At 40.9% G+C, this 27,683-nt stretch overlaps 2 protein-coding genes across 9 annotated transcripts in view; one reads left to right on the forward strand and one right to left on the reverse strand.

The window, feature by feature from the left end:
• Positions 1-324: 324 nt before the first annotated feature.
• ZNF354A (zinc finger protein 354A) lies at positions 325-25,694 on the reverse strand. Of its 6 annotated transcripts, none has more exons than XM_086411050.1 (5): positions 25,528-25,694; positions 24,453-25,358; positions 19,785-19,911; positions 18,747-18,842; positions 325-2,426 (listed from the first exon to the last, which is right to left on the reverse strand). In XM_086411050.1, the coding sequence occupies exons 2-5, from the start codon at positions 24,483-24,485 to the stop codon at positions 862-864; spliced, it is 1,821 nt and encodes a 606-aa protein (XP_086267176.1). In that variant the 5' UTR covers positions 24,486-25,358; positions 25,528-25,694; the 3' UTR covers positions 325-861. The 6 variants fall into 6 exon arrangements, with proteins under 6 accessions (XP_086267176.1, XP_086267177.1, XP_086267179.1 ...); XM_086411056.1 differs by lacking the exon at positions 325-2,426 and adding an exon at positions 16,222-16,862 and having other exon boundaries at positions 24,453-24,540; XM_086411054.1 differs by lacking the exon at positions 325-2,426 and adding an exon at positions 16,222-16,862.
• Positions 25,354-27,683, forward strand: part of PROP1 (PROP paired-like homeobox 1) — a 30,672-nt gene continuing 28,342 nt past the window's right edge. Inside the window, exon 1 of one of the 3 annotated variants that reach the window (XM_086411120.1) lies at positions 25,354-25,686. In XM_086411120.1, the coding sequence (XP_086267246.1) occupies positions 25,396-25,686 (291 nt within the window). In that variant the 5' untranslated portion in view covers positions 25,354-25,395. The remainder of the gene's footprint in view (positions 25,687-27,683) is intronic. The other 2 variants (XM_086411124.1, XM_086411122.1) reach the window with 2 other exon arrangements.

Below are 27,683 nucleotides of genomic sequence, written 5' to 3' on the forward strand. Positions count from 1 at the left end.
ATTTCATGATGTGATCAATGTACCTTTCAACATTTTGGCACATATGCTAGATTCATTAAACTACTTTTGACAGCCCCTTCTGGTGTGAAATTAGAATCTATATTATTAAATACATATATATTAAACATTTAATAACTTTCAATATTGTATTAAATACTTTATATAGCTTTGAAAACTGCTTATTTTTCCATTTAATATCCCTAAGATGGCAGCTCACAGTATTTAACAAGTATACTTTCATAATAAATTAATTCAGAGCAAAAAAAGTAAAAATTCTGAGTAGAAAATTTGCAATTTATAGCAATTACTAGAAGAACAAAGGAAGAAGAGAACATACTTTTATTTCTATTTTTAAATGAAATCCATGCACAAAGTTTGACAGCAAGTCAGGAAGAGGACAAACCCCAGAAATTGAGAGGTAGTTTACAGTTCATTTTTATCTTTTATTTGGTCCTTTTTTCTAAAAATGTATAATTTCTTTTATCACATCTGTTATATGCTATTACAATGTCAGTTATTTTAAAAAGCATTAACATTTATTTCAATGGGAAATCGAGTGCACATCTCCCCTCATCACCCAGATGCATGTAACAATTACATATGACAAGTAGACTATACTGCTGTAGAGAGAAAACAATTAATTTACAAATGCCCAAAGTCAATGTCTCCAGTCAGGGATTCTTCATTTTAGGTTATTACAAACTGTCTGACAGGTTTCCTCATTATGCATTTCATAGGTTTGTCCTTAGACTTGATAATGAGGACTAAACTACAGAAAGGCTTTTCATATCCATTACATTTATTATATCACTCTCATGTATTCTGGTGAGCTTTGGTTTCAGAAACATGCAAATCTACTTCCTAGGGGTTCTCTTCAATATGAATTTTATAATGATTAGTAAGAGATGACCTGTGATTGAAAAGTTTCCCGCATGTATTACATTCATAGGGTTTCTCTCCAGTATGAATTCTCTGATGGGCAATACGTGATGAGCTTTGTCTAAAAGTTTTCCCACATGTATTACATTTGAAGGGTTTCTCTCCTGTATGAATCCGCCTATGTTGAATAAGAGCTGAACTTTGGCCAAAAGATATCCCACAGTCTTCACATCGATATGGTTTCTCTCCAGTGTGAATTCTCTGATGATTACTAAGGGATGAGTTACATCTGAATGTTTTTCCACACTCATTGCATTTATAGGGTCTTTCTCCAGTGTGCATTCTTTGATGTTGAATGAGAGCTGAACTTTGTCTGAAGGCTTTCCCACACACTTTACATTTACATGGTTTCTCTCCAGTATGAATTCTTTCATGAATAATAAGTGTTGAGTGGGAACTTAAGGCTTTACCACATTCATTACAATTATAAAACTTCTCACCAGTATGAATTATTCGGTGTCTATTAAGTCGTGAAATAGAAGTGAAGCCTTTTCCACATTCATTACATCTGTAAGGCTTTTCTCCAGTGTGAATTCTTTCATGTTGAATAAGTGATGCACTCTGACTGAAGGCTCTCCCACACTCACTACATTTAAAAGGTTTCTCTCCTGTGTGAATTCTCTGATGATAACGAAGGGATGAACTAGACTTAAAGGTATTACCACATTCATTACATAAGTAGGACTTTTTTCTGGAATGAATTCTCTGACATCCAGGAAGGGATGTACTGCAACTAGATGCCTTCCTACCTGGATTATATTTATAGGGGTTTTCTCCAGCATGGATTTTTTGATGTATAAAAAGGCCTGATCTTCTGCTGAAGGATTTACCACATTCTTTACACCTATAGGATTTCTCCACAGTATGTGTTCTTAAGTGTTTATAAAGGGATGTACTGAGAGTGAAGGCTTTCCCACATTCTTTACATATATAGGGTTTCTCTCCAGTATGAGTTATTTGATGTTGAATAAGTGCTGAACTTTGGTTAAAGGCTTTTGAACAGTCTTTACATTTAAATAATTTCTCTCCACTGTGGTTTTTCTCATGTTTACGAAGCGACGAAGTATTTATGAAAGTTTTCTCACACATACTACATTTATAACGTTTCCCAGCTGTGTTGGTTTTTTGTTGATTAAATAAACTGAAATTTTGTTTGAAGCTGTTTCCTTGTATTTCACATTTTGGTGGGGCTTTCTCTCTTGGGATCACCTGCTGCCTAAAAAAGACTGACTTTGGGCACAAGTTTTGCCCAAATTGAGTATTTTTATGTTTTCTCTCTATAGTGAGGATTTTCATGTGAGTGACTGAAACTATCTGTACACTTTCTTTTTTCTCCTGCTTTTTCTCTAATCTGCCTTCATATCTGCAGGGTTTTTCTGATTTGAAGTCCCAGGGTCCACTCCTTTTGGATCTTTTCATTATCAGTTCCTGAAATGAACGATCTTGTGTTTGAGTTGACTTTGTGGTTTTATAACTGTTCTTCCATCCTGGAGAGGAAAGAAAAAACTGAAAATGTTTCATGTGATACAGCATTTGGCTACTAAATGTATAGACTGAATACTGATGGTATTCAAATAAGGTCTCAATATCTGGCCAAAAGATAATAAGAAAAACTTAGGAGTTTTAATTAAGCAGTACAGAGAAATAAGCCAACACAAGCTGAGAACAAGAGGGAGGAGAAAATACTAAACAAACCCATTTAAAGAGTGTGAGTGTAAGAGTGACCAGGAGAATCAGTTAATGGGAAAATGGAGAAGGATTAAAAGGGGAGCCACAAATTGGAAAAGGCAGTCTGGGATCAGAGTCCAAAGCCCATGACAGAATTTTATATTATCTTCATGAGATTTCTCTTACTTGTATAATCATTCATAATCTGGAAAGTCTTCATCCCTTTTCCCTCATGCCAAATTCCTTTGTATCAATCAGAGTCCATTCAAAAGTTAACTGAGTGTTTTTAATTGTTTTGTAGAAAATAATAATATTTATTGTTAATTGGAGGATAACTGCTTTACAATAGTGTTGGCTTCTGCCATACAACAACATGAATCAGCCATAAGTATCCACATGTCCCCTCCCTCTTGAACTCCTTCCCCAACTCCCACCCCATCCCACTCCTCTAGGTTGTCAGAACACCAGGTTGAGCTCCCTGTGCCTATAGCAACTTCCCACTGGCTATTTTACACATGGTAATCTACATACGTTAATGCTACTCTCTCAATTTGTCCCACCTCCTCCTTCCCCTGCTGTGTACAAAGTCTGTTCTCCATGTCTGCATCTCTCTTCTTGCCTTAAAAATAGGTTCAATAGTACCATTTCTCTAGATACCATATATATATTATTAATATATATTAATGCACCAATGCATAAGTATACTTTATTATTATATTAATATTAATAATATATTGATTGATAATTATAAAATATAATTAATATCAATATATTAATACACATTAATATATTATATGTAACATACAATGTATCAATATATAACATATATTAATACATATTAATATATGTTAATTACTGTATATTAATATGCTATATATTTATTTATATTTATAATTATATTGATATTAATAATATATTAATAACTAAATGTGTCAATATATTATTAATATACATTATTATTAATATATATTAACACATTATAATGCATATATATATATGCATTAATATATTAAATTTATTTTTCCCTTCAGATTTATTTCATTCTGTATTATAGGCTCTAGGTTCATCCACCTCATAAGAACAGACTCAAATGCATCCCTTTTATGGCTGAGCAGTATTTCATTATGTATATGTACCACAACTTCTTTATCCATTCATTTGTCGATGGACATCTAGGTTGCTTCCATGTCTGAGCTACTGTAAATAGTGAACATGGGGTACTGTGAGTTTACAGTCCCTTCCTCTTATTATAGGCACTCACCATGGCACTAAAATATATATATATATATATTCTATACATGTAATTATACTTATCTATCTACCTATATCTAAATATATTTCACTTTCCTTTTCTATCCTAAGTATTCTTTGCAAGCAGATTAGCATTCTCTTTTAACCTACAGATCCTCCTAATGGCATCTGAATTATATACAAAATGTTCTATTAATCTTCCTCAACAAGTTATATATAAATTTTTGAACAATGTCAAATAGTTTCAATAACTTATATATTAATTTCACACACACACACACGATTCAAACACTTGTAGCAGTTGCCTCCAGGATAGTACATTATACAAGTAATGAGAGGGTTTCAGAGCCACTTCAAACAGGAAGGAATTAGATCAATCTACTGAGGTAACAACAGGTAGGCATGAAACTAAAGGTTGCAAGATAGAAAAGTAACCTTGCTAATGATTCAAGCAAGAGAGGCTATGCAAGCAACATACAAAAGAGTTAAAGATCAAATATAAAAAAGGTAAAAAGGGCTAACATGATAACATGGTAAAGAACAGAATTAAGTTAAATAAATTTTAATTGGGTAAGGATCAATTAATTGAATATTAAATTTTGCCAGGGGAACAGGTATACATAGAGTTATTTATTTTCTCCTGGGTTAGAGTAACCATTTCAAGGGTTCCTCTGCATCTTACTGTATTTTGACATTTCTACTTGACATTCACAATCTGTGTACAGATTGTCTCTGCTTGGTGAACATAATATAGTCTGCTTTTCTCTTTTCTTCTACCAGAGTTAACTTCTCAGTTTCCTTCATGGGTAACTTCTATTCCCCCTTTAAAAATTGCTTTCTCTAGAGTTTGGGATTTTTTTCCCTTCACTCTACACATTCTCTTTGACTAATTTTATATGCACCCATCTTTACTATTTCTTTTCCTCTTTTCCAAGGCACTGGTATTTGCCATGCAGAGCAAGTGAGAATAACACTCATTAAAAAACAACAACTAAGTATCAATAAATCATTCATTCAATTAGGGACCACATCTTCTGGAGAAGCCCACAGTGTGTATTTAGTGTAATAATAGCTTCTTTTCACTTAGCCAATCACAAAATCTTTCTGCTGTTTCAAAATCTCTCTCATGTTTCCTATTTACTGTTATGGAAAGAAGAGTTTTGTTTTTTTTTTTTTAATTTTCTGTTCATACCCTCCAAGTTCCTTGTCCATCTAAATCTTGCTAAATATCAACTTTCAATAAGATTATTTGGGTAGAAGAGTGGGAGGCAGTCATAAAACTAGAGTACTTTCCCTGTTGGTTGCAGGCTACATGTGCTGGGGAAAAGACAGAAAGATTCCAAAATTGTGGACTGTCATTTATAATGTAAAGTTAGAGACCCTGCCTTAGTTAGAGACCTAGACTTCCCTGGTGGCTCAGACGGTAAAGCGTCTGCCTACAATGTGGGAGACCTGAGTTCAATCCCTGGGTTGGGAAGATCTCCTGGAGAGGGAAATGGCAGACCACTCCAGTACTCTTGCCTGGAAAATCCCATGGACGGAGGAGCCTGGTAGGCTATAGTCCATGGGGTCGCGAAGAGTTGGACATGACTGAGCGACTTCACTTTCACCTTTACATAGGTCTGTATGTAAAGACTGCTGTTTTATGACCAACAAGTTTACTAGAGCTCTTGAGCACTGGACTCGGGTACCTAAATGGTACTCTGCTTCTCACGCTTTAATGTTTCTACCATAGTATCCTAATTCTGGTGGCTAAGTGGTAAAGAGTCCACCTGCCAATACAGGAGATGTGGGTTCGATCCCTGGGTTGGGAAGATCCTCTGGAGAACGAAATGGCAACGCACTTCAGTTATTCTTGCCTGGGAAATCCCTTGGACAGAGGATCCTGGCAGGCTGCAGTGCTTGGGGGTCACAAAAGAGTTGGACACAATTGGTCAACTTAACAACAACCAACACCACTTCTAGACTTCAGTCAGTTCAGTTGCTCAGTCATGTCCAACTCTTTGCGACTTCATGGACTGCAGCACGCCAGGTTACCCTGTCCATCACCAACTCCTGGAGCTTGCTCAAACTCATGTCCATCGAATTGGTGATGTCATCCACCTGTCTCATCCTCTGTCGTCCCCTTCTCCTCCTGCCTTCAATCTTGCCCAGCATCAGGGTCTTTTCTAATGAGTCAGCTCTTCACATCAGGTGGCCAAAGTATTGGAGTTTCAGCTTTCGCATCAGTCCTTCCAATGAATATTCAAGGTTGATTTTCTTCAGGATAGATTGGTTGGATCTCCTTGCTTTCCAAGGGATTCTCAAGAGTCTTCTCCAACACCACAGTTCAAAAGCGTTGATTCTTTGGCACTCAGCTTTATAGTCCAACTCTCACACCCATACATGACTACTGGAAAAACCTTAGCTTTGACTAGACAGACCTTTGTCAGCAAAAGTCTCCGCTTTTTAATATGCTATCTAGGTTGGTCACAGCTTTTCCTTGAAGAAGCAAGCATCTTTTAATTTCTTGGCTGCAGTCACCATCTGCAGTGGTTTTGGAGCCCCCCAAAATGAAGTCTCTCACTGTTTCGATTGTTTCCCCATCTATTTGCCATGAAGTGATGGGACTGGATGCCATGATCTTAGTTTTTAGAATGCTGAGTTTTAAGCCAAATTTTTCATTCTCCTCTTTCACTTTCATTCTTCTTCACTTTCTGCCATAAGGGTGGTGTCATCTGTTTATCTGAGGTTATTGATATTTCTCCTGGCAATCTTGACTCCAGATTGTGCTTCATCCAGCCCAGCATTTTGCATGATGTACTCTGCATATAAGTTAAATAAGCAGGGTGACAATATACAGCCTTGACGTACTCCTTTCCCAATTTGGAACCAGTCCATTGTTTCATGTCTGGTTCTAACTGTTGACCTGCATCTTGACCTGCATACAGATTTCTCATGAGGCAGGTAAGGTGGTCTGGTATTCCCATCTCTTGAAGAATTTTCCACAGTTTGTTGTGATCTACACAGTCAAAGGCTTTGATGTAGTAAATAAAGAAGTAGATGTTTCTCCTGGAACTCTCTTGCTTTTTTGATGATCCAGTGGATGTTGACAATTTGATCTCTTGTTCCTCTGTCTTTTCTAAAATCCAGCTTGAACATCTGGAAGTTCATGGTTCACATACTGTTGAAGCCTGGCTTGGAGAATTTTGAGCATTACTTCGCTGGCACGTGAGATGAGTGTAATTGTGTGGTAGTGTGAACATTCTTTGGCATTGCCATTCTTAGGGATTGGAATGAAAACTGCCCTTTTCCAGTCCTGTGGCCACTGCTGAGTTTTCCATATTTGTTGGCACTGCTGAGTTTTCTGCATTTGCTGGCATATTGAGTGCAGCACTTTCACAGCATCATCTTTTAGGATTTGAAATAGCTCAACTGGGATTCCATCACATCCACTAGCTTTGTTTGTAGTAATGCTTCCTAAGGCCAACTTGAGTTCACATTCCAGGATGTCTGGCTCTAGGTGAGTGATTATAGCATCATGGTTATCTGGGTCATGAAGATTTTTTTGTATAGTCTTGCTCTCTGCCAATTCAGTCTCCACACTGTAACAGAGTAATCTTTCTAAAATTCACATTTTACCATGCTACAAACTTCCTTAAGATCCTCCAACTTATCTTCAACTTATAAGGTACACAGTACTTAACATGGTGAACAAAGTTTGTCATGATCTAACCTGTGCTCAGCTTGGAACTCATCTCCTTTCCCTGGCTTCTTGCCAGGTATGCTGAACTACATGCAATTTCCGGAGCCCTACATTTTTGTTTTTTTGTGTGTGTGTGTGTGTTATCTTTGCATATGCTGGAGACATCTTTTCCATTCCCAAATACTTAGTAAGTGCCTACTATGGGCCAGGTAAAGTTCTAGGGAATGTAGAGAATGTGATGACTAAGAATTTCAGTCTTTAAGGAGCTTATACCTTGGTTTTGTGTTTTGTGTTGTGTGTGTGTGTGCAGGGGGAAGGTGTGACAAATAATAAGTAAATAAATGACAACCATATGGATGTGTGAAGCACGAGCTTCCTAGGCAAAGCAAACAGCAAATATCAAAGTGTGGTGACTTCTGAGACACAGCAAAGAGGCTGTGTGGCTACTAGAGTGCATTGAGCATGAGAGAAAATGGTAAATAATATTGAAGCAATAGGTAGAGGCAAGTCATATAAGGCCTAACAGGTGATGTAAGGACTCTGGAATTTTATCCTGTGTATGCTGGGAAGTCACAGGCCATTACATCCTCACTTAAGTTGGCTACTGTGTAGAGAACAGTGTTGACACACAAGTAGAAGCAGGGAACAGGGAAGATCACGAGGTTCCTGTAGTTAAGTAGGTGAGAAAGAAGGGAGAGTTATGTGGTGACTGCATTCTTATCACCTACTAACGGAACTGGAATTGCTAGTTGACTGTGTGTGTTAAGAACTAAAAAGTTAACCCTGATTGTGCCAAGATGGAGACTATCTGGGATTTAATAACTACTTTTCATGGAACAGGAATAAAGCCCCACTGGAGTGCACAGCGGAGAAGGCAATGGCACCCCACTCCAGTACTCTTGCCTGGAAAATCCCATGGACAGAGGAGCCTGGTAGGCTGCAGTCCATGGGATCGCTAAGAGTCGAACATGACTGAGTGCCTTCACTTTCACTTTTTACTTTCATGCATTGGAGAAGGAAATGGCAACCCACTCCAGTGTTCTTGCCTGGAGAGTCCTATGGACGGGGGAGCCTGGTGGGCTGCCGTCTATGGGGTCGCACAGAGTTGGACACGACTGAAGCGACTTAGCAGTAGGAGGAGTGCACAGAAGAAACACTGGGAGAAACATCAAGTATAGAAACACTTTTGAAAAGCTTTGTTTAAAGGAGAATAGAAAAACAGATTTGGGCAGTTTTAATTTTTTAATGGAAGTAATTACAGCTACAAGGTTCCATACCAATAACGGGAAACTCATTTCACTCTACTTCAAGTGCCAATACCTTAGTCCAAAATTTATGTTTCCTGCTGAAGGGGACATGAGTCCTGGATTGTGGACATCCTAACTGTTCTTTATGATCTGTTTAAAGTTTCTGGTTAAGTCTACAGATATGTCTCCTTAAGTGCAGTTCAACTTCTGCTCTTCTCAAGAGTCAAGCCTAGGCCTGAGCTATGTCATAAACGAGGCTATAACTTAGGTCAGAAGTTTAGAGACCAGGTGATTTTGCCAATGACTACCACCCCAACTAAAACCTGTCATTAGGTCTAGATTCTTTTCCCTTGGTGCTTATGAATCTCTGTGCATCTCTCTTCAATCTTCTCTTCCCACATGATTTCATCCACTCCCACACCTCCGATGTCAATGACTATACTGACTCTCAAAACACTTTAGAGAGTTATTTCCAGTTGCCTGCTAGATTTTCCATTTGTGCATTTTTCTTCAAATTCAGTTTGTCCAAATCTGAAACCAGTGCATTCCTTTCAAACTTTTCTTTCTGTGCTTCCTAGGTCTGAATTATATCATAACCTCCTCAGCTCCTTTGCCATAAATTCTTAGTTTCATCTCAGAACCTTCTCTCTCCTGCATTCCATGTCTAGTCAGTCATCAAATTCCCTTAAGTTGTATCACTAAGATATTTCTAACAACCATCATTAATACATCCAAGTTCAGGACCTTCTTACTCTATAGTGACTATTGCTATTGACCTTCAATTTAATCCTTTGATCTGTTTTTTACCTTTCCAGTATTACTTTCTACCAAATTTAACCTTCTTACTATATAGAACTCTTACTTCAAAAAGCATTGATTGTACTTTATTTAACTCATTCTTCAAATTTTTAAAAAGCACCTACAATATGTTAGGCTCTATCCTAGGTACATGATCCACAAGACATTTCAGATCTGGTAATGAAAAGAAACAGTTAACTTCTTGAAGGAGTTCACTGTTTTGCATTAGAGACAAAAAAGGAGTAGGCAATCACATTGCAATGTGATAATTTATACAACAAAAACACAAGACAGAAATGGATTCAAATGTGAGCTTAGAACAGCATCCAAACTACCCTCAGATAGTAGTGAGTGCAAGCAGGGAAGGCATACAGGTGTGGTCAAAAGTTTGGGGAAGAAATGTCTAAAATGGGATTTTAAAGGCTTAGCCATAGGTTAGATGGATGGGGTAGTGTGAAGGCTAAAGGCAGCATTAAAATCTTTGAACCCAAGTCAACTTTCCAGACCTATATCCTTCCCCACCTTATTCTACAGGTGTTCAGATTCAAAATTATTCCTATAAAAATGTCACATGCATTTGAAGTCTCAAGACTTTTCACAGTCAGAGAACTGAGGGAGCTATTTGCTGAGAATTAAACATAATACCACAATGGGGATAGAACTACACATCTGAAAATGTATTCCATAATGCTTATTTGTTCATGAAAAAGAGAAATGCTGTTTTAAAAATTTTGTTGTTTGTAATTCTAATTTTTAAAGCTTTGTATTACAGAAAATGTTCAACACATACAAAAGTAGAGTGAATTGTACAATGAATGACCAAGCCAGCATCGACAATTACTAATGCTGTTACATTCATTACCTTTTTATAGGTAGAATCGTATCACCAAAAAGATGTGTTGAAGTCCTAATTTCCAGTAACTCAGAATATGACCTTATTTGGTAAGAGTAACTTCACAGATTCAATCAAGTTAAGATGAGATGATTAGTGTGGGATCTAATATGACTGGTGTCTTTATAATAGGAAAATTTGGACACAGGCAAGCACAGAAAGATCATGTCAAGATACCCCTGGAAACACCAAATAACAACAGAAGCATAGACTGGAGTGATGCAGCTGCAACCCACCACGAGAAGGTAGGGAGAGGCAAGGAAGGACCCTATCCAGAGTTTCACAGAAAGCATAGTCCCACAAAACTGTGAGACAATAAATTTCTGTTGCTTAAAGCCACACAATCGTGGTACTTTGTTGGAACAGGCTGAGAAAGCCAAAAAGTTCACTCAGGTTTTTCTGTAAGATGTTATGGAAAAGCTCAAATGAACTTTTTGGCCAACCCAATATAACTCCCTTACATCTCTTCCATTAGAGTATGCTAAAGTATGCTAATGCCCTATTATATCACTTCATCAATATTTCAGAACACATTTCTCAAAGATAGGAATTCCACTTGTAAACACAACCACATACTTTTACTATATCCACCAAAATCAACATAACTGTTTGAAGTTATTTTTGCCTGTAAGATAGTAAATGTTCTTTGCTCAAATCCAATGTGCTTCTCAGGGGTGGTTAAAACATCAATAAACAATTCTTGGATACCAAGTGGGTGTCCTACAATTCAACTCTAACATTATCTATAATACCTAGTATGCATGCTCAGTCATATCCAACTCTTTGTGACCCCAAGGGCTGTAACCCAGCAGGCTCCTCTCTGTCCATGGAATTTCCCAGGCAGGAATGCTGGAGTGAGTTGCCATTTCCTACTAAAACCTAGAGATAGTATCATAGCCCACAGGTTATGGGCTCAGTTCTATAAGACTTCCCCCTGCCTCCTTCAGACATCTGTCACAAGCCCAGGTTATCATCTGTACTTCTGACCAATTGGCTATAAATCAAAGGTTCCCACAACCCCTTTCTTAGGTTTGATTAATTTGCGATAGTGGCTCATAACTCACTTTTGCTTACTAGATCACCAGTTAATTATAAGGATATACCTTGAGAAGAACCAGATGGAACAGATGTATAGGGCAATGTATGGGGAAAGGGCAGGGAATTTCTATGCCCTCCCCAAGTGAATCACTCTCCCCAAATCTCCACATGTTCAGCAACTCAGGAGCTTTCTGAATCTGTCCTTTTGGGGTTTTATGGAGGCTTCATTACATGGGCATGATTAATTAAATCATTGGCCACTGGCAACCAGTTCAACCTCCAGGCCCCCTCCCCTCCCTGGTGTGAACTAAAAGTTTCAACCCTTTCATCACATGACTGGTCCTGGAAACCAAATCCCATTCTAAGGTAGGGTCCAAGAGAAACATCATTAACATAACAAAGACAACTTTGGGACTCTTATCACCTAGGATTTCCCACAGTTTTAAGAACTGTACCCAGGTTCGGGGTAAAGAATCCTCCTGCCAATGCAGAAGACGCAGGCTTGATCCCTGGGTCGGCAAGATCCCGTGGAGTAGGAAAAGGTAACCCACTCTAGTATTTTTGCCTGGAAAATTCCATGGACAGAGGAGTCTGGTGGGCTGCAGTCCATGAGGTTTCAGACACACTGAGCACTCATGCACCAAATATATATTTTTTATTATAAATCATAACACTGATATAAACCACTACGGATCTTTATTTAAACTGCTGTGATTTAAAGGCAATTGAGATAATTCTTCTCTATGTGACTAAACCAACGACATGATATACTATTAGAGTCATTTGTTTCATTTTGCTTTTAATATTTATGGAACACTTTTTCCAGTTTTATTTAATTCTATCCTTATTCTCTTAATCTTTTTTGTTTTTCTTCTTTCACCTTACAGGTAACCTTTTTTATTGATACATGTGTGCATGCTAAGTAACTTCAGTCATGTCTGACTCTTTGCAACCCTATGAACTGTAGCTCATCAGGCTCCTCTGTCCATAGGATTCTCCAGGCAAGAATACTGGAGTGGGTTGCCATGCCTTCCTCCAGGGGATCTTCCCAACCCAGGGATGGAATTTGTGTCTCCTGCACTGGCAGCTGGGTTCTTTATTGATCTGCTTTTATCTTTTTTTTTTTTTTAATACAAGCAAATACACACTTTTTCTTTTTTGGTATCTCCTCTTTTCTTTGCTATCTATATTTTTCCTCACTTAGTAATATTATCATTCCACAATGGAATTTATAGATATCTCCCCTCATTCCTTTTCACAGTTGCAAAGAATTTCTTGGTGAGAATGTACCCAGTTTATTCAAGCAGATTTCTTTGATGGATAGTTGGATTAACTGGGTTAACATTACCCAAAGCCACACACAATCAAAATCACCTCTTCTGCCTAGAAGAGAGCCAGCCGAAGACCACAGAACTACTCCTTAGAGTGAGAAAGCCCTCTATGAACTGACATGCAAAGAGCTTCAATATATACCAAGTGAAAGGGGTAGAATAATGTATGCTGTATAATATAATTGGAGTGGACAAAGGAAAAAAAGAAATATGTATGTATATTTCCATATAAGAGCTCTGCCAGCTGCTGCTGCTACCTCCTCATCACGTCTCACCTTCTATAGTATCCTCCATGTGTTCATTTCCTCATGCACCTCTCATGGGCTCATTTTTGGCTTCTGTTCTTACCACCACTCTCTTTAAGGCAACAATGACCTCCATGTGAAAAAAGCAAGACGTGCTCTTCAGTCCTCACCTAACTCACGTTTCAGCAGCAGCCGAGAGTGACTCCTCCTTTGCACTGAGAAGTTCTTTGCCTAAGCCACAGTAGGCAGCTGCCGGAGTTCTCGGCCTGAGCTCGCCTCCACATTCTCCTCATGGTCCACCAGCCTCAGTTTCCTTTGCAGCTTTTCAGTCTCCTTTTCCTCTATCTGCACTCCTTTTCCTCTATCTGATCTTTAACCCTTGGAGTTCCACAGGGTTGAGTCCTAGGCCCCCAATTCTTTTCACTCTGTACCCTTTGCACAGGCCAGGTTCATTTACAGACATATTCTAGGCAAGACTTCTCTATTCTCCATACCTAATTATATAACATCCTACTCAAAACAGCGATTAGATGTCTCAAAGACAGCTCAAATTCAACATGCCTAAAACTGAATTTATGACTATTCCCTCCTTCCAACCTGTATAACCTATAAATGGCACCTGTTGTTTCTATAAATGGCACCAGTTCTGAATCAAAACTTTAAAAGGCATCCTTCATACTTCTCCCTCAGTTAATCGATTATGAAGACTTGTTTCTTCTAACATCTAAATAAGTCTCAAATTCATTTAATTTTCCCCACCTCTACTGATACCATCCTTTATGAGCCTTGACTTCAATGACACTAGACTCCTGAGTTTCCTTCTATAGTACACCTTATTTTTATCATCCCTACAGGTTCATTTCTCTCTACCTAGCCATGAAATGCCAGAGTTTCTCTAGATTGAGTCCTATTCTCTTTCTTGCTCTTGCTGTACCCTGAATCCACTCTACAGGTTAACTCAAACTCAAGCATTGCTTCAATTATCTTTTAGTGACCGAGTCTTCACATTTAATGCTCAGTGTATATTATGAGGGATGGAACTCTAAATCTACTAGGCTATTTGACATCTTCACTTGAATAGCTGGATCAACCAAAAGATGATTCAATTTAATTCATCTAAAACCACATTTATACTAACCCCCAAATCTGATCTCCTAGCACCACTATCTCACTGAATGATGTCACTGTCCATCCCAGAATAGGCCACAAACCAAGCGAAGCATCCTTGACAACTCCATCTCTTCTATCTTCCATATCCGATCCATCTCTAAGTCCTGCTGCTTTTATCTGCCAAATACCTCTGAAATTGGTTCCCTTTTTTCCAGCTCTGTCACCACTACCTAACGAAGTTATTCATGGATTCACTAACTGGAAGCTGACTCTAACCAAGCACTACTTTAAGTACTGAGGAGATGGGAACAAATAGACAGACAATCCAGCATAAGGGAACTTACAGTCCAGAGTAAGAGCAGATAATACATAAATATGTACTATTTTGCAGTGAGGAGTACTCAGAGAAAATAAAGTATGGTGAAGGAAAAAAGAATGTGGAGGATAAAAGACCATGTTCAGATGAGCTGTGACTAATTGATAAAGTGCAAACTGAGCAGAAACCTATATAGTACAAGGAAGTGAGTCATATGGGCTCCTGGCTGCCAGGAAGAAAAATGGTCCAGGAGAGGAAAAAGCAAGTGCAGAGGCCCTGACGTGGGAGCCTGTTTGGCCTGCCTGACAAACTACAAAGAGACCAGGGTGGTTAGAGTTCTCCAATACAGGGCAGAGAGGAAAGAGATGAACGTGAAAAGGCAGCCAGAACCAGACCACAAAGGCCTCTGAGGGCCATGCTGGGGGCTTTATATTGTGTTCTATGTGACAGAAGCCACAAGAGGCTTTGGGCATGACAGTAAGATAACCTGATCTACATTTTAAATAAACCATTCTAGCAGCTACAAGGAAAAAAGATATTGGTGGCAGGAGGTGAGGGCAGGGGACAAGCACAAGACTAACTTAAACATATTAAACACACTTTCACCTTGTAAGGAATCCACTGTTTAAAACCACTGCATGCTCTTTAATTAGATTGCTGCTATATCCTCTACAGCACTTCTCTGCAAATTAGAAAAAGACCTCTCCTCTCTGTGCAGATGCAGCCCCAACAAATCTCAGCAAGTTGAAGGCAGCCCACAAATGACTGCTCAGCTGACCATCTGGCCAGGTTCAATCTGCCCTGAATTCTTGCATAAATACAACAAAGGAAGAGAAAAAAAACAAAGAAAAGCACTTTCTCATTGGAGGGAATTGTTTACCCAGATCATCATTGGGTTTTTAAATTTTCGAATTAAAGAATATTTTTACATTGGGTGTAAACCAAACTCATGAGATGTTCAAGTTGATTTAATCACATTATTCCTGTATGTGTGTGTATATATATATACCACTGCATGCTATAGCAACAATCTAATGAGACTGCTCCCTGAAAGGAAAGCTATGACAAATCTAGACAATGTAGCCCATATAGTCAAAGCTACAGTTTTTCCAGTGGTCATGTATGGATGTGAGAGTTGGACCATAAAGAAGGCTGAGCACCAAAGAATCGATGCTTTCAAACTGTGGTGGTGGAGAAAACTCTTGAGAGTACCTTGGACAGCAAGGAGATCAAACTAGTCAATCCTAAAGGAAATCAACTCTGAATATTCACTGGAAGGACCAATACTGAAGCTGAAGCTCCAATACTTTGGCCACCTGATGCAAAGAGCCGACTTAATGGAAAAGACCCTGATGCTGGGAAAGATTGAAGGCATAGGAGAAGGCGATGGTAGAGGATGAGATGGTTGGACGGCATCACTGACTCAATGGACAGGAGTTTGAACAAACTCTGGGAGATAGTGGAGGACAGAGGAGCCTGGCATGCTGCATACCATGAAGTCAAAGAGTCAGACACGACTGAGTGGCTAAACAACTATTATACACACATACACACATATACATAATATTTCAGAAAACTGATTATAGACTTTGGACTCATTTCTTAAGGAAGAGACTCAGATGAGATGTGTACCTTTTGAGCCATTCCCTCTTATCTCTCAATATAAAACATATGGATCCAAGGATGACAGTTTGTTTTCCCTTTTTGTTTGTTTTTCCTATTTATGAATAGTTTTGAAGTGAAAATAATATTTTAAAAAACATATTTGCAGGCAACTAGAGATCCTAGGCAGAGAAAGCAATGGCACCCCACTCCAGTACTCTTGCCTGGAAAATCCCATGGATGGAGGAGCCTGGAAGGCTGCAGTCCATGGGGTTGCTGAGGGTCGGACACGATTGAGCGACTTCACTTTCACTTTTCACTTTCATGCACTGGAGAAGGAAATGGCAACCCACTCCAGTGTTCTTGCCTAGAGAATCCCAGGGACGGAGGAGCCTGGGGGGCTGCCGTCTATGGGGTTGCACAGAGTCGGACACGACTGAAGTGACTTAGCAGCAGCAGCAGCAGCAGCAGCAGAGATCCTAGGAGTCCTACCTCGGAAGCATAAGCTTTTCTGTCACTGGTTGTTCAAAGGGTTGGTTTTTGGCTTTGGTTTAGAGTTAATAATCGAAGTGCTTCCAAGAACATCCAGGTCCTTAACCTGAGCTCACAGGGAAGTGAGTTCCTCTTGGAAGGAAATTGTTCCGAGGGTACTTTGGCCGAGGAAGATGGGGGATTCACCAGGGGTGCAGGAGGGACACGACACATGCCAGCACTCCCAGGACACCCCATCTGACTGTCACCTTTGACCAAAAAGAGGAAGTTCATTGCATCAAGAGAAACGCACACACTGGCTGGCTCTGACGTCTTTACTTCCTCCAGACACCCACTCAGAGTTTTCCTCCAACATCCCAAACCTGAGAAAGACTCCAGATCTCTGCTAGGTGGCCTTGGGGTCTCTCTGGACAGCTTTGGACTGCAGTCATACTTTCTATTCAGTTTAATCCAACTAATACTTCACTCAGGAAGGGGGACTCCTCATGGATCAGAGTCTCCTGAGGTGAAGGGAAAGGGAACAATTCTTCCTTTTCTTCCTCTGATCTTTCATGCCAGACTCGGCCCACACCTCGCAGTGGGACTTATATCCTTCCTAACTCTTCACTGGTTCCTTGCTGCCTGAATTCTCTGTTTACTCTGTGGTGGTCTCCAGGAATTCCCACAAAATTAGTGTATTTCTCCCAAATGACAGTTAAAAGATATAAACAGAGACAAGTGTGGTTTCCAGCTCAAAAGATCTCACCTTGTACAATCTCACTTTAGGAAGAAAGTGTTCTAAAGGTGTGTGGGCTTTAGGGATGGATATAGCCTGTCCTGCAGTCCATCTGCTGGTGACTTCTTCTCAGGCTCAATCACAGATTCTTCCTTCTTAACCCATCTCATAAACACTGAGGTTTCCTAGGACTCTTGTCTGCTCCTCTATTCCTTTACCTGCACAGTTAAAGGCTTCAAATGCCACCTTTGCACTGACGCCTCCCTGACCTCCCTGTTCAGTTCCAACCCATAAATTCTTTTACAGCTGTTTACCGGTAACCTGTACCTGTATTTTGCTCACATCTCAAATGAAACCCATCCCATACCAAACTTGTCCTATACCGTTAAAAAAGGGGCCCCTATTTTTCCCTCCTGAACCCACTGCATGTGCCTTCTAGGTAATGTCTTGCCTACATTATGCAATAATCTCCAGAAGGTTCCCACCTCTAGTTTTTCCTCACTTCAAATCTAAGCCCAACAATGTTTCTGAAGTGACCATTCTTATTAAATTCAAATTACAAAATAAGGACTTAATTAATATATTCTCTGTGAAAATTTTAATTATATTACATGTAAATAAAGTCGCTTTTCATCATGTCCATTCTCAATCCTAATCCAAATGGAACTAGTTACCAGGTTAGGTGTCCCCTGACTTTTCTCTCAGGACTTAGACACCTAGTATGCATACAGACAAACATACATGTAAGTTTCTCTAGACATAAATGGTGACATGTCATAATCATGCTCCATGATGCGCTTTTTAGTCCCTTACATGCCTTGGAGCTCTGCCTCCACCAGTGCTCTTGCTTTATGACTGTGGTGTTATCTGCCAGTGTAGGTGTGCTCAGCGTCTTTAGGTATGATTTTACCGAAGGTTATCTATAGTGTCTCAGACTGAGGCCATTTTTTCTAGAATATGAAGGACTATATAATTCTTCAGTTTAAAATCCTTGAATTTTTTCCAGTCAACCATGGACAGCTCCCATCCCTAAGAACTGAACCAAAGCGCTTCATAGTGTGGCCCCCACCTGGCTTTCTAATCTATTTCCTTCCTCATCTCTTTCTTTTCCCATGATCCTGGGCTTCAGTCAGAATGAATCTGCTGCAGTTCCTTCAATACACTAAGCTTGCTGAATGAATACTTAAAAATGCGGCTCTCCTCTGAAACAACAGGAAAGAATAAGAAAAAAGATCCTGAGAGATTCACCTGTGAAGTATCAGAGAAACAGAGGAAGCTTGCAAGTGGGGGCCTTGGCATCCCTTCTCTACCACTTAGAGCACTGAGAAGCCAGAAAAACTTCCCTGACCAACATCTTCAAGTCACACACCCACTCATTTACCAGACTGCTGCCTGCAGAGATTCCCCACCCACTCACCTAGAGAGGAGCCTCCAGGGCTTTCTTTCTCTACCTTCCAGGGATCTTCTCCTTGCTGCAACAGGGAGATCACTTTGGGTTTGGGAAATAGGTGTCCTGCTCATAGAGCAAAAAAGAAAACAAAAAGACTTGATTTTGCCTTGATGCAAAGAAGAATCTGAAATCTGAGTAGAAAACTCAAAGGATGATACAAAGAACTTCTGTGGGGTGTTTGGGTTGTGACCCATGATGTGAGGGCGTATGTTAGGGCAAAGGCAAGGGACAACGCAACATTTAGTTGTATGTCAGTGAGGCATGATACTTGTACAGCCTTGATTAATAGGGAAAACAGTTTTCTATACAAGAGGGAATATGCATATACTCTTAAATGCATTGTTATACATACAGACTAAATTAACATTTGTAACAGGTATCTATGGAAAGGATTATGTATCAAGAAGCTTGTCTAAAATGAGAAAACACTATCTGACCCCTTTGAAAGATGGCAGCAGTCAGCAAACTATGGGTCTCATATGCCAAATCTAGACTACCATCTGTTTATGTATGGCTCTTGAGCAAAGAATGGTTGAAAAAAAAAGAATATGTTAGAGAGACCATATATGGCCCACAAAATCTAAAATACTTACTCCCTGGCCCTGTAAAGAAAAAGTTTGCTGACCCCTGTAAAAGAGAATTGAGAAAAGCAAGTGTTGGGTCAAAGAAGAGGGTTGAGGGATGCTCTGCTAAGAGATGAGCAAACACATCAAAGCTCAGTCTCAGAGGGAAAACAAGGGAAGTGCCTACAATGAGGGAATTTCTAATGTGCAGCTCTGTAGACTGTCCCATCCAAGGGGCAATTCCATGCCTGTGAGGGGGAAAAAGTTTTTCGGATTTATTTATGGAGATCCAATTTGTACAGTGCTAAGGCAAAACAAAACAAAACAAACAAAAAAAAACCTCAGATAAAGTTTTTAAATGACCCAGGGCTTTTATCCAGGGAATCAGGTACTGAGGTATCCAGATTTCTGAATTCTGTATCTACAGGGGAAATTTCCTTACCCAAGGAGACAAGATTATTATAGTTCTCCAGCATCACATCTTGGTACAAGTTTCTCTGAGGAGGAGCCAGCTTTCTCCACTCATCCCGTGTAAAGAGCACAGCCACATCTTCGAACGTCACTGACACCTGTAGAGACAAGCCATCCCAGCTCAGCCAGGACCACCCATCACACAGGGTGAAAAAGGTGGCAGTGGGTAGTAGATGGGCTACCATGAAATGCTTCTATACTATTCTGGGTTGTAAAACTTCCAGATCATTTGTTTAATGAACAATTGACTTGTGACAAATATATACTGAGTAGCATGAAGTATGAACCAGGCCCTGTTAACCACTACAAAAGATGTGTGGAGGTATTAATGCCATTAGTTGGAGTGTCAATTAGAATAATCTTTCTGATGGCAATTTGATAACACACATTACAAGCTTTAAAATGTGCATATTCTTTAATGCTCCAATTACTGTATTTGTTTGATAACGAACAGTGAACAAAAATGTACATAAAAGGATGTTTATCATCGTCCTAATAACAGCAAAGAAATGGAAACAGAAATAATCACTGAGAGGGATTAGTTTACATAACTTAAGGCACTATCTTTGTGCTCCCTGAAACTTGAAGACAGTAACAATGGAAAGTAAAACAGCTATCATTTATTGAAAGCTTTTTTCAGGCCAAGTACTATTCTTAGAGCTTTATATTAATCTTTAGTATAAACCTTTATTTTGTCTTCACAGCAACCCTATGAAACTGTCTCCATTTTACACATGAGAAAGCAAAGGAGAAATTTACCCAAGTCACACAGTTGGTATGAAGGAAACATCACTCTCTTGCAAGTCTCTTCGACTCTAAATACAGTACTATTTCACTTTTGACACCAGATATGGGGGGTTTTCCATACACCAAGCAATTGTGCAACACCAGCTGGGTGTCTTACAAGGATACTCAATTCTGACACTGAGGATAGTGTCAGATCCACAGGTTAAAGGGTCAGTACCACAACACTGGCCCCTCTTCAGTGTCAATCACAAGTCCAGGTTGTTACCTGTGTTTCTGACTGACTGGCTATAAATTGGAGGTTTCCACAACCCTCTCCTAAGGTTTGATTAATTTGCCAGAGTGGCTCACAGAACTCAGGAAAACATTTATTTACTAGATTACTGGTTTATGATAAAAAGAATGTAACTCAGGAACTGGCAGATGAAAGAGATGTACAGGGAGGGGGTGCACCATGGATTTGCCATTCTCTCTGACTCTTTAAATGTTCAACAACCTGGGAGAACTCTGAACCCTTTTGGATTTTCATGAAGGTTCATTACATAGGCATGAGTGATTAAATAATTGACCATTAACAACTGATTCAACTTTCATCTCCTAGGGTGGTGGTGGGTATAGGGGGGCAGGACTGAAAGTTCCAACCCTTTAATCGAGGTTCCCTGGCAATTAGTCCCCATCTTTAGGTGGGGTCCAAAAGTCACCTCATTAACTCTGGTGTGAATGAAAGGGCTTGTTATGAATAACAAAGTACATCCATTTTGCCTTCATTGCTCTGAAGTAATTTCAGGGATAAAAATCATTTATTACTAATCCCTTAGGAAATCACAAGGGTTTTGGAAATTATTTGCCAGAAACAAGGACAAAGACCAAATATATACTTCATATTATAAGTCACAATATCACAGCTGGTCAGTGGTAGAGATAGAATTCCAATCCAGGGAACATCCAAGGCTTCATACTTAACCACTCTGCAAAACTTCTTCTCAACGCCTATCTAACAGGGTTAAGAAATAAATGAGATAATCCATACAGTGAAGATAAACAGTATTGATGTAACGCAACAATGTGAATGTATTTAATGTCAATGAATTATATACTCAAAAATGGTTAAAGTGGTAAATTTAATCTTATGTATATATTATCACAATGAAAAATTAAAAGAGATTAGATCTGGTAGACAGTGCCTGAAGAACTATGGACGGAGGTTCATAACATTGTACAGGAGGTGGCGACTAAAACCATCCCCAAGAAAAAGAAATGCAAGAAGGCAAAGTGGTTGTCTGAGGAGGCCTTACAAATCTGAGAAAAGAAGTGAAAGGCAAAGGAGAAAGGGAAAAATATACCCAACTGAATGCAGAAGTCCAGAGAACAGCAAGGAGAGAAAAGAAAGTCTTCTTAAGTGAACAATGCAAAGAAAAGAAAAATACACACATACATATGTACATAAATAAATAATGAATAAATAAAGGTACATAGAAAATTATTCTGAAGGCTGCATACCAAAGGAATGACCATTATTTTGTCCAGGGGATGTTGGGGTAAGAGTGATTTTACTTTCTTTTTTATATATGTATTTTTTATTTTCTGAATTTTTAAACATTAACATCCAGTGCCATATAATAAGATAATTTATTGGCACAGGGGAGGGATACAAGAAATGATCTTTGCCCTCAAAAGAAATAACAATCCAATTGGCAGACAGGAAAAATGCATGAATAATTTGAGCAATGAAAGAAAAAAGTGTTGCTAGACAAGACTACATACCATTTCCTAGTTTAATCCTCATTTTAGAGATGAGGAACATAAGATCCAGGGCACATACTTTATCCAGGGCAGAGACAAGACAGTAACTGAAGTTTTCTTTTAACCCAGCACTTGGTGGGTATATTCTCTCTCTGGTCTTAAATGTCCTGTCACTGAGTTTTATACACAAGTCCATGTAGTACTGATGTACAGGCAGCAGGTGAGGTTAGGGAGAAAGGTCATACAGGACTTCTACACTGGGACAGAGAAGATTTGGGGCAAGAGAGCAGCTTGGCTCTGCTGGAATGGAATGTGAAAGCCTTAGAAGAAAGCAACCCCAATGTGCAAAGGCAGGTCCTAGCCATAGGCGCAGAAGATCAACCACCACATTTCATGGGTCCAGAAAATATACAATATCCCATTGCAGACAGCTCGGGTAACTTGGGGGTTAGGCTTGCCCTGTGTTCTGAAAAGAGGTACAAGAGGAATGACTGGACAATAACCAACATGAACTTAGAACCTGGGTTTGATTTCAGATTACCTGACTTTGTTGAGCCTCAGTGGCAAGTGTAAAATGGGGGTAATAACTTCTACTTTGCTATAACAGTGAGAATAAAGCTAAAGCCCTTGGGATATTCCCTAGCAACATTACCTATTATGGTTAGATGAGGAAGGACACTGTACAGGCATTTCTATCTACCAACAATAATAGTATCACATATTATATTAATATCATTCAGCCACCACAGCCATCACATGCTGCTGCTGCTGCTGAGTCACTTCAGTTGTGTCCGACTCTGTGTGACCCTATAGACGGCAGCCCACCAGGCTCCTCCATCCATGGGATTTTCCAGGCAAGAGTACTGGAGTTGGGTGCCATTGCCTTCTCCCAACCATCACATACTGAACATCTATTATGTACCTGGCCCTGATCAAAACTTTTTCTACACACTAACTCCCAGGATCCTGTCATCTATGCTAGGAGGTAGGTATGGTTGTTATTTTCTTTTCACAGGTGAAGAAACTGAGGCACATTAACAGCAACAGAAAAGATGGGCACAAACCTGGCCATACAGCTCAAAAGAACCACTCAGTAATCACTGTATACCCTGCTCTCCACTACTAATATCCTATGGAACTCTCACTGCTGCTTCCTGAGGAGTCTTCTCTCTACTCTTGGAGTCAAGAGACTACTCTATCTATGTCCCCTCCAACATGGTTATCCTTTATTTGCACACTGGCTCACCTGGATGGGGTCCCACTCTCATTTTCACAGCATAAAGATGAAAATGGCAGGTCAAGATCAGTTTTCAAGACAGTGATGGAAACAAGCTGCATGATCCAGAAAGTTAAGAAGGAGAAAAAACTAAAAACTACGGACTGGGCAAAGCCTTGGAAAGTATCATGAGGATTCTCAGGGGTGGAAAGAAAAAGAAAAAGAAAACCATTCTGGCCAAGGGTAGGGAGGGGGACATGAATGAGCAAAGGGAGTATATCAGAAAGGAACTCTGTCAAGAGTGTATGTTTGTTTGTTCTGATCCCAAGTGGTATAAGACATGTGGTATCTTACTTCTCAAACCAGTAATCATATAGTAAATTGAGGTTAATGACTAAAAGAGCACCTATTAGGGAAAAAAAAAAAAAAGAGAAACACTAGACATGGATGCAGAGAAGGCAATGGCACCCCACTCCAGTACTCTTGCCTGGAAAATCCCATGGACGGAGAAGCTTAGTAGGCTCTAGTCCATGGGTTCACTAAGAGTCAGGCACGACTGAGTGACTTCACTTTCACTTTTCACTTTCATGCATTGGAGAAGGAAATGGCAACCTACTCCAGTATTTTTGCCTGGAGAATCCCAGGGACAGAGGAGTCTAGTGGGCTGCTGTCTATGGGGCTGCACAGAGTCGGACACGACTGAAGTGACTTAGTGTCAGCAGCAGACATGGATGGGGATGGGTGGGGTGGGGAGGGGGAAGGCAAATATTCTTTGCAGAACCCATCATCCACCATAGTGGACCAGTTGTAAGAATTCTTTCAAGAGAAAAGGACTTGAGCTCCAAATCCTGGCGAAAACTGTATTGGGTAGAGAATTTTACTTTGAGGGTTAAAAACCCCACCTGTGCCTAAGACTTGAGATGACAATGAACTCACCTGAGACCTTGCTTCCCTCTGTTCAGTAGCCATATCTTCTTTCTGGGCAGTGTCCCCTGAGGATGGGTGAAGTCTCCAGAAGCCAGATCTGAGGGAAGACAAAGCGAGCCAGGAGGAAGCCCCTTCTGTTTTCCACCCCTCTGAATCAGCAGCTCTGAATCATTTACACTCCCTGAGAATGATGCCAAGTGTCCACAGAGAAGGAAGTCAGAAGCAGCCAGGGGTAGCAGGACCAGACAGAGGAGCTGGGTCATCCTGTTCCAGGCCCAGCTCTTTCCCTGGCTCAGTGAAAAACGTCCTAGGACTCAATCAGCAGCAGCAGCAACTCCTTGAGCCTCACGAAGTGCCAGGCACTACCTGCATTACTGAGCACGGTTGACACTGTCAGCTCCCATTTTACAGATCAGGAAACTGAGGGCAGAGTGGGAGCAACTTGCCAGGGAGGCTGGCATCTGCTCTAAACTCCGTGCGTGCATATGTGACAACTTTTCTGCATTTCGAGTCTTCCCACCCAACTCGTCCTCCTCCTTGCAAGGAAATAATTTCCAGATTTTTAGAGAAAACTGCTTTGGAAAGGGAAAGTATCAGTACTCCTATGGCGGAGGAGGCTGCTGTCTTGAGAAACGAGGTACAGACAACCAGAGACCTGGATTCCAGTCCTGATTCTGCCACTGGGGGAAGCCGGCGATTCACTTCTCAGGCAAAACAAGCCTGTCACTAGGGAGCGCTGCGGCGATGGTAGGGGAAGGAAATTATTTTCTCACGTTCACTGCCGGCCCAGAGCAATTCAAACGCCGGAAGGAGCCGGGCAGGTAGCGCGAGGGGAACCTATCTGGAGGAAGCAGGAGGACGGCTGAGCCCGGCCAAAAGGGAGGAAGTGTCCGACTTCTGGCGTTCAGGGCACGTCTGTGGGAGGCGGTGGCGTCAGGAGGACAGAGCCCGGATGCCCGGCCCTCGGCCCGCTGGCGCCCACAAAGGCCCAGCTTGCTCCTGCTGGGCCTGTGTCCCGCGCCCCGACGCATCCTCCCGAGGCCGGGTCTTCCCTCCCGCATCCCGCCGACCCTCCGCCGCTCACCTCTCCCAGGCCTCTGGGGTTCCGTGGGCTGCAGGCGGGAGGCTCCGGAACTGCCACAGCCTGACAGCAGCTTGGAGTTTGGACTCGCCCGAGGTGCTGCCTAGGCCAACCTCAGGTCGGGTGGCTGCTCACGCCAGCTGCAAAAGCTGGGCACCCCAAGTAGGTACAGGAGGGGCGGGGCAGGGACTGTCGCTATACCCCTCTGGGAAATGTAGTTCACGTGAGAACCCAAGGATTCTGGGACGTGTAGTTCGCTGAGCTTGTCCGCGAGGAGAGGGCTCGTTGAGCTCCTTACTCGCACAAACCCAGACCCCTGTTCGTCGTCGCGCTTTGTGGGCTGCTGACTCCTGGGTTCCCAGTTCTACCGCGAGGAAACGGACGTTCATCGAGGACAGTGTCTTGTAGCTCTGCATCTGTGTAAATGATAGGTCAAGTAGACCACCTATTTCCCCTAAGGTCTTTCAACAAAATTAGCTGTAAGGGAATTAATGTCTAGGCTACAATTTCCATTGTTCTCCTGAGCGAGGACGGTCCTCTTCTCTTTTAATTCTCTTCAAATAGCCCTCTTCCCAGTCACCAGAGGACTCTTAAAATTATGCAGTGCCCAATGGTGTTAAACTCTCTGGAGTACCACAATCTAGGAATACTGAAATGAGTCTTTTCTAGGAAGACTTCTTCCCTGATTACTGAAAGACCCTACATATGGGACTTCCCTGTCTTCAGTCATGTTTCTCTTAAAAATGGGGTTTACAGGCCCTAAGCGGGAGAAGGTGATGGCACCCCACTCCAGTACTCTTGCCTGGAAAATCCCATGGACGGGGGAGCCTGTTGGGCTGCGGTCCATGGGGTCGCTAAGAGTCGGACATGACTGAGCGACTTCACTTTCACTTTTCACTTTCATGCATTGGAGAAGGAAATGGCACCCCACTCCAGTGTTCTTGCCTGGAGAATCCCAGGGACGGGGGAGCCATCTATGGGGTCACACAGAGTCGGACAGGACTGAAGTGACTCAGCAGCAGCAGCAGGCCCTAAGCAGGCTCTGGAACTAGATACTTATGTGCCAGTTGTGGTAATTTAATAGTGCCTTCTCATCTAGTCGGGGCTTCCCTGATAGCTCAGTTGGTAAAGAATCCGCCTGCAATTCAGGAGACCCTGGTTCAATTCCTAGGTCAGGAAGATCCACTGGAGAAGGGATAGACCACCCACTCCAGTATTCTTGGGCTTCTCTTGTGGCTCAGCTGGTAAAGAGTCCACCTGCAATGTGGGAAACCTGGGTTTGATCCCCGGGTTGGGAAGATCTTCTGGAGAAGGGAAAGGCTACCCACTCCAGTGTTCTGGCCTGGAGAACTCCATGGAGTCACAAAGAGTCGGACACGACTGAGCGACTTTCACTTCACTTCACTTCTCATCTAGTCAACAAACTGTCTAATAATGCACTGCTTTTAAGAAAGAATGTATGGTGAGAACAAAGCGATGAGGGCTCTGATAAAGACAATATTGAATGGTTAAAATGGCACATACCCACTTTTTTTTTTTTTAAAGCAAGCATTGTTCTTCTGCAAGAGATGATGTGAAAAATATTTCTAAATGGATGCCAACCAGAGAACCATAATGAGCTTACTCATTGAAGTCAACTTTGTCTTCAGCTCTGCTCAGTATTCATCTACAGGAGAGGATGTTAAATGCCAGACCTGTCTTTTTTTTATAACACCCACCAAACTGTAAACTCAATTGTGACATAGTTTACCCGGAGATTCCATGGACAGAGGAGCCTGGAAGGCTACAGTCCATGGGGTCGCAAAGAGTCTGTAGAGTACATCATGAGAAATGCTGGGCCGGATGAAGCGTAAGCTGGAATCAAGATTGCTGGGAGAAATATCAATAACCTCAGATACACAGATGACGCTATGCTTATGGCAGAAAGTGAAGAGGAACTAAAGAGCCTCTTTATGAAAGTGGAAGAAGAGAGTGAAAAAGATGGCTTAAAACTCAACATTCAAAAAACTAAGATCATGATATCCAGTGCCATCACTCCATGGCAAATAGATGGAGAAACAATGAAAACACTGACAGACTTTATTTTCTTGGGCTCCAAAATCACTGCAGATGGTGACTACAGCCATGAAATTAAAAGACGCTTGCTTCTTGGAAGAAAA

This window comes from Bos grunniens, chromosome 7 (assembly GCF_055505025.1).
Source record: "Bos grunniens cultivar Pamir isolate PY7600 chromosome 7, Bosgru_T2T1.0, whole genome shotgun sequence".
Lineage (NCBI taxonomy): Eukaryota > Metazoa > Chordata > Mammalia > Artiodactyla > Bovidae > Bos > Bos grunniens.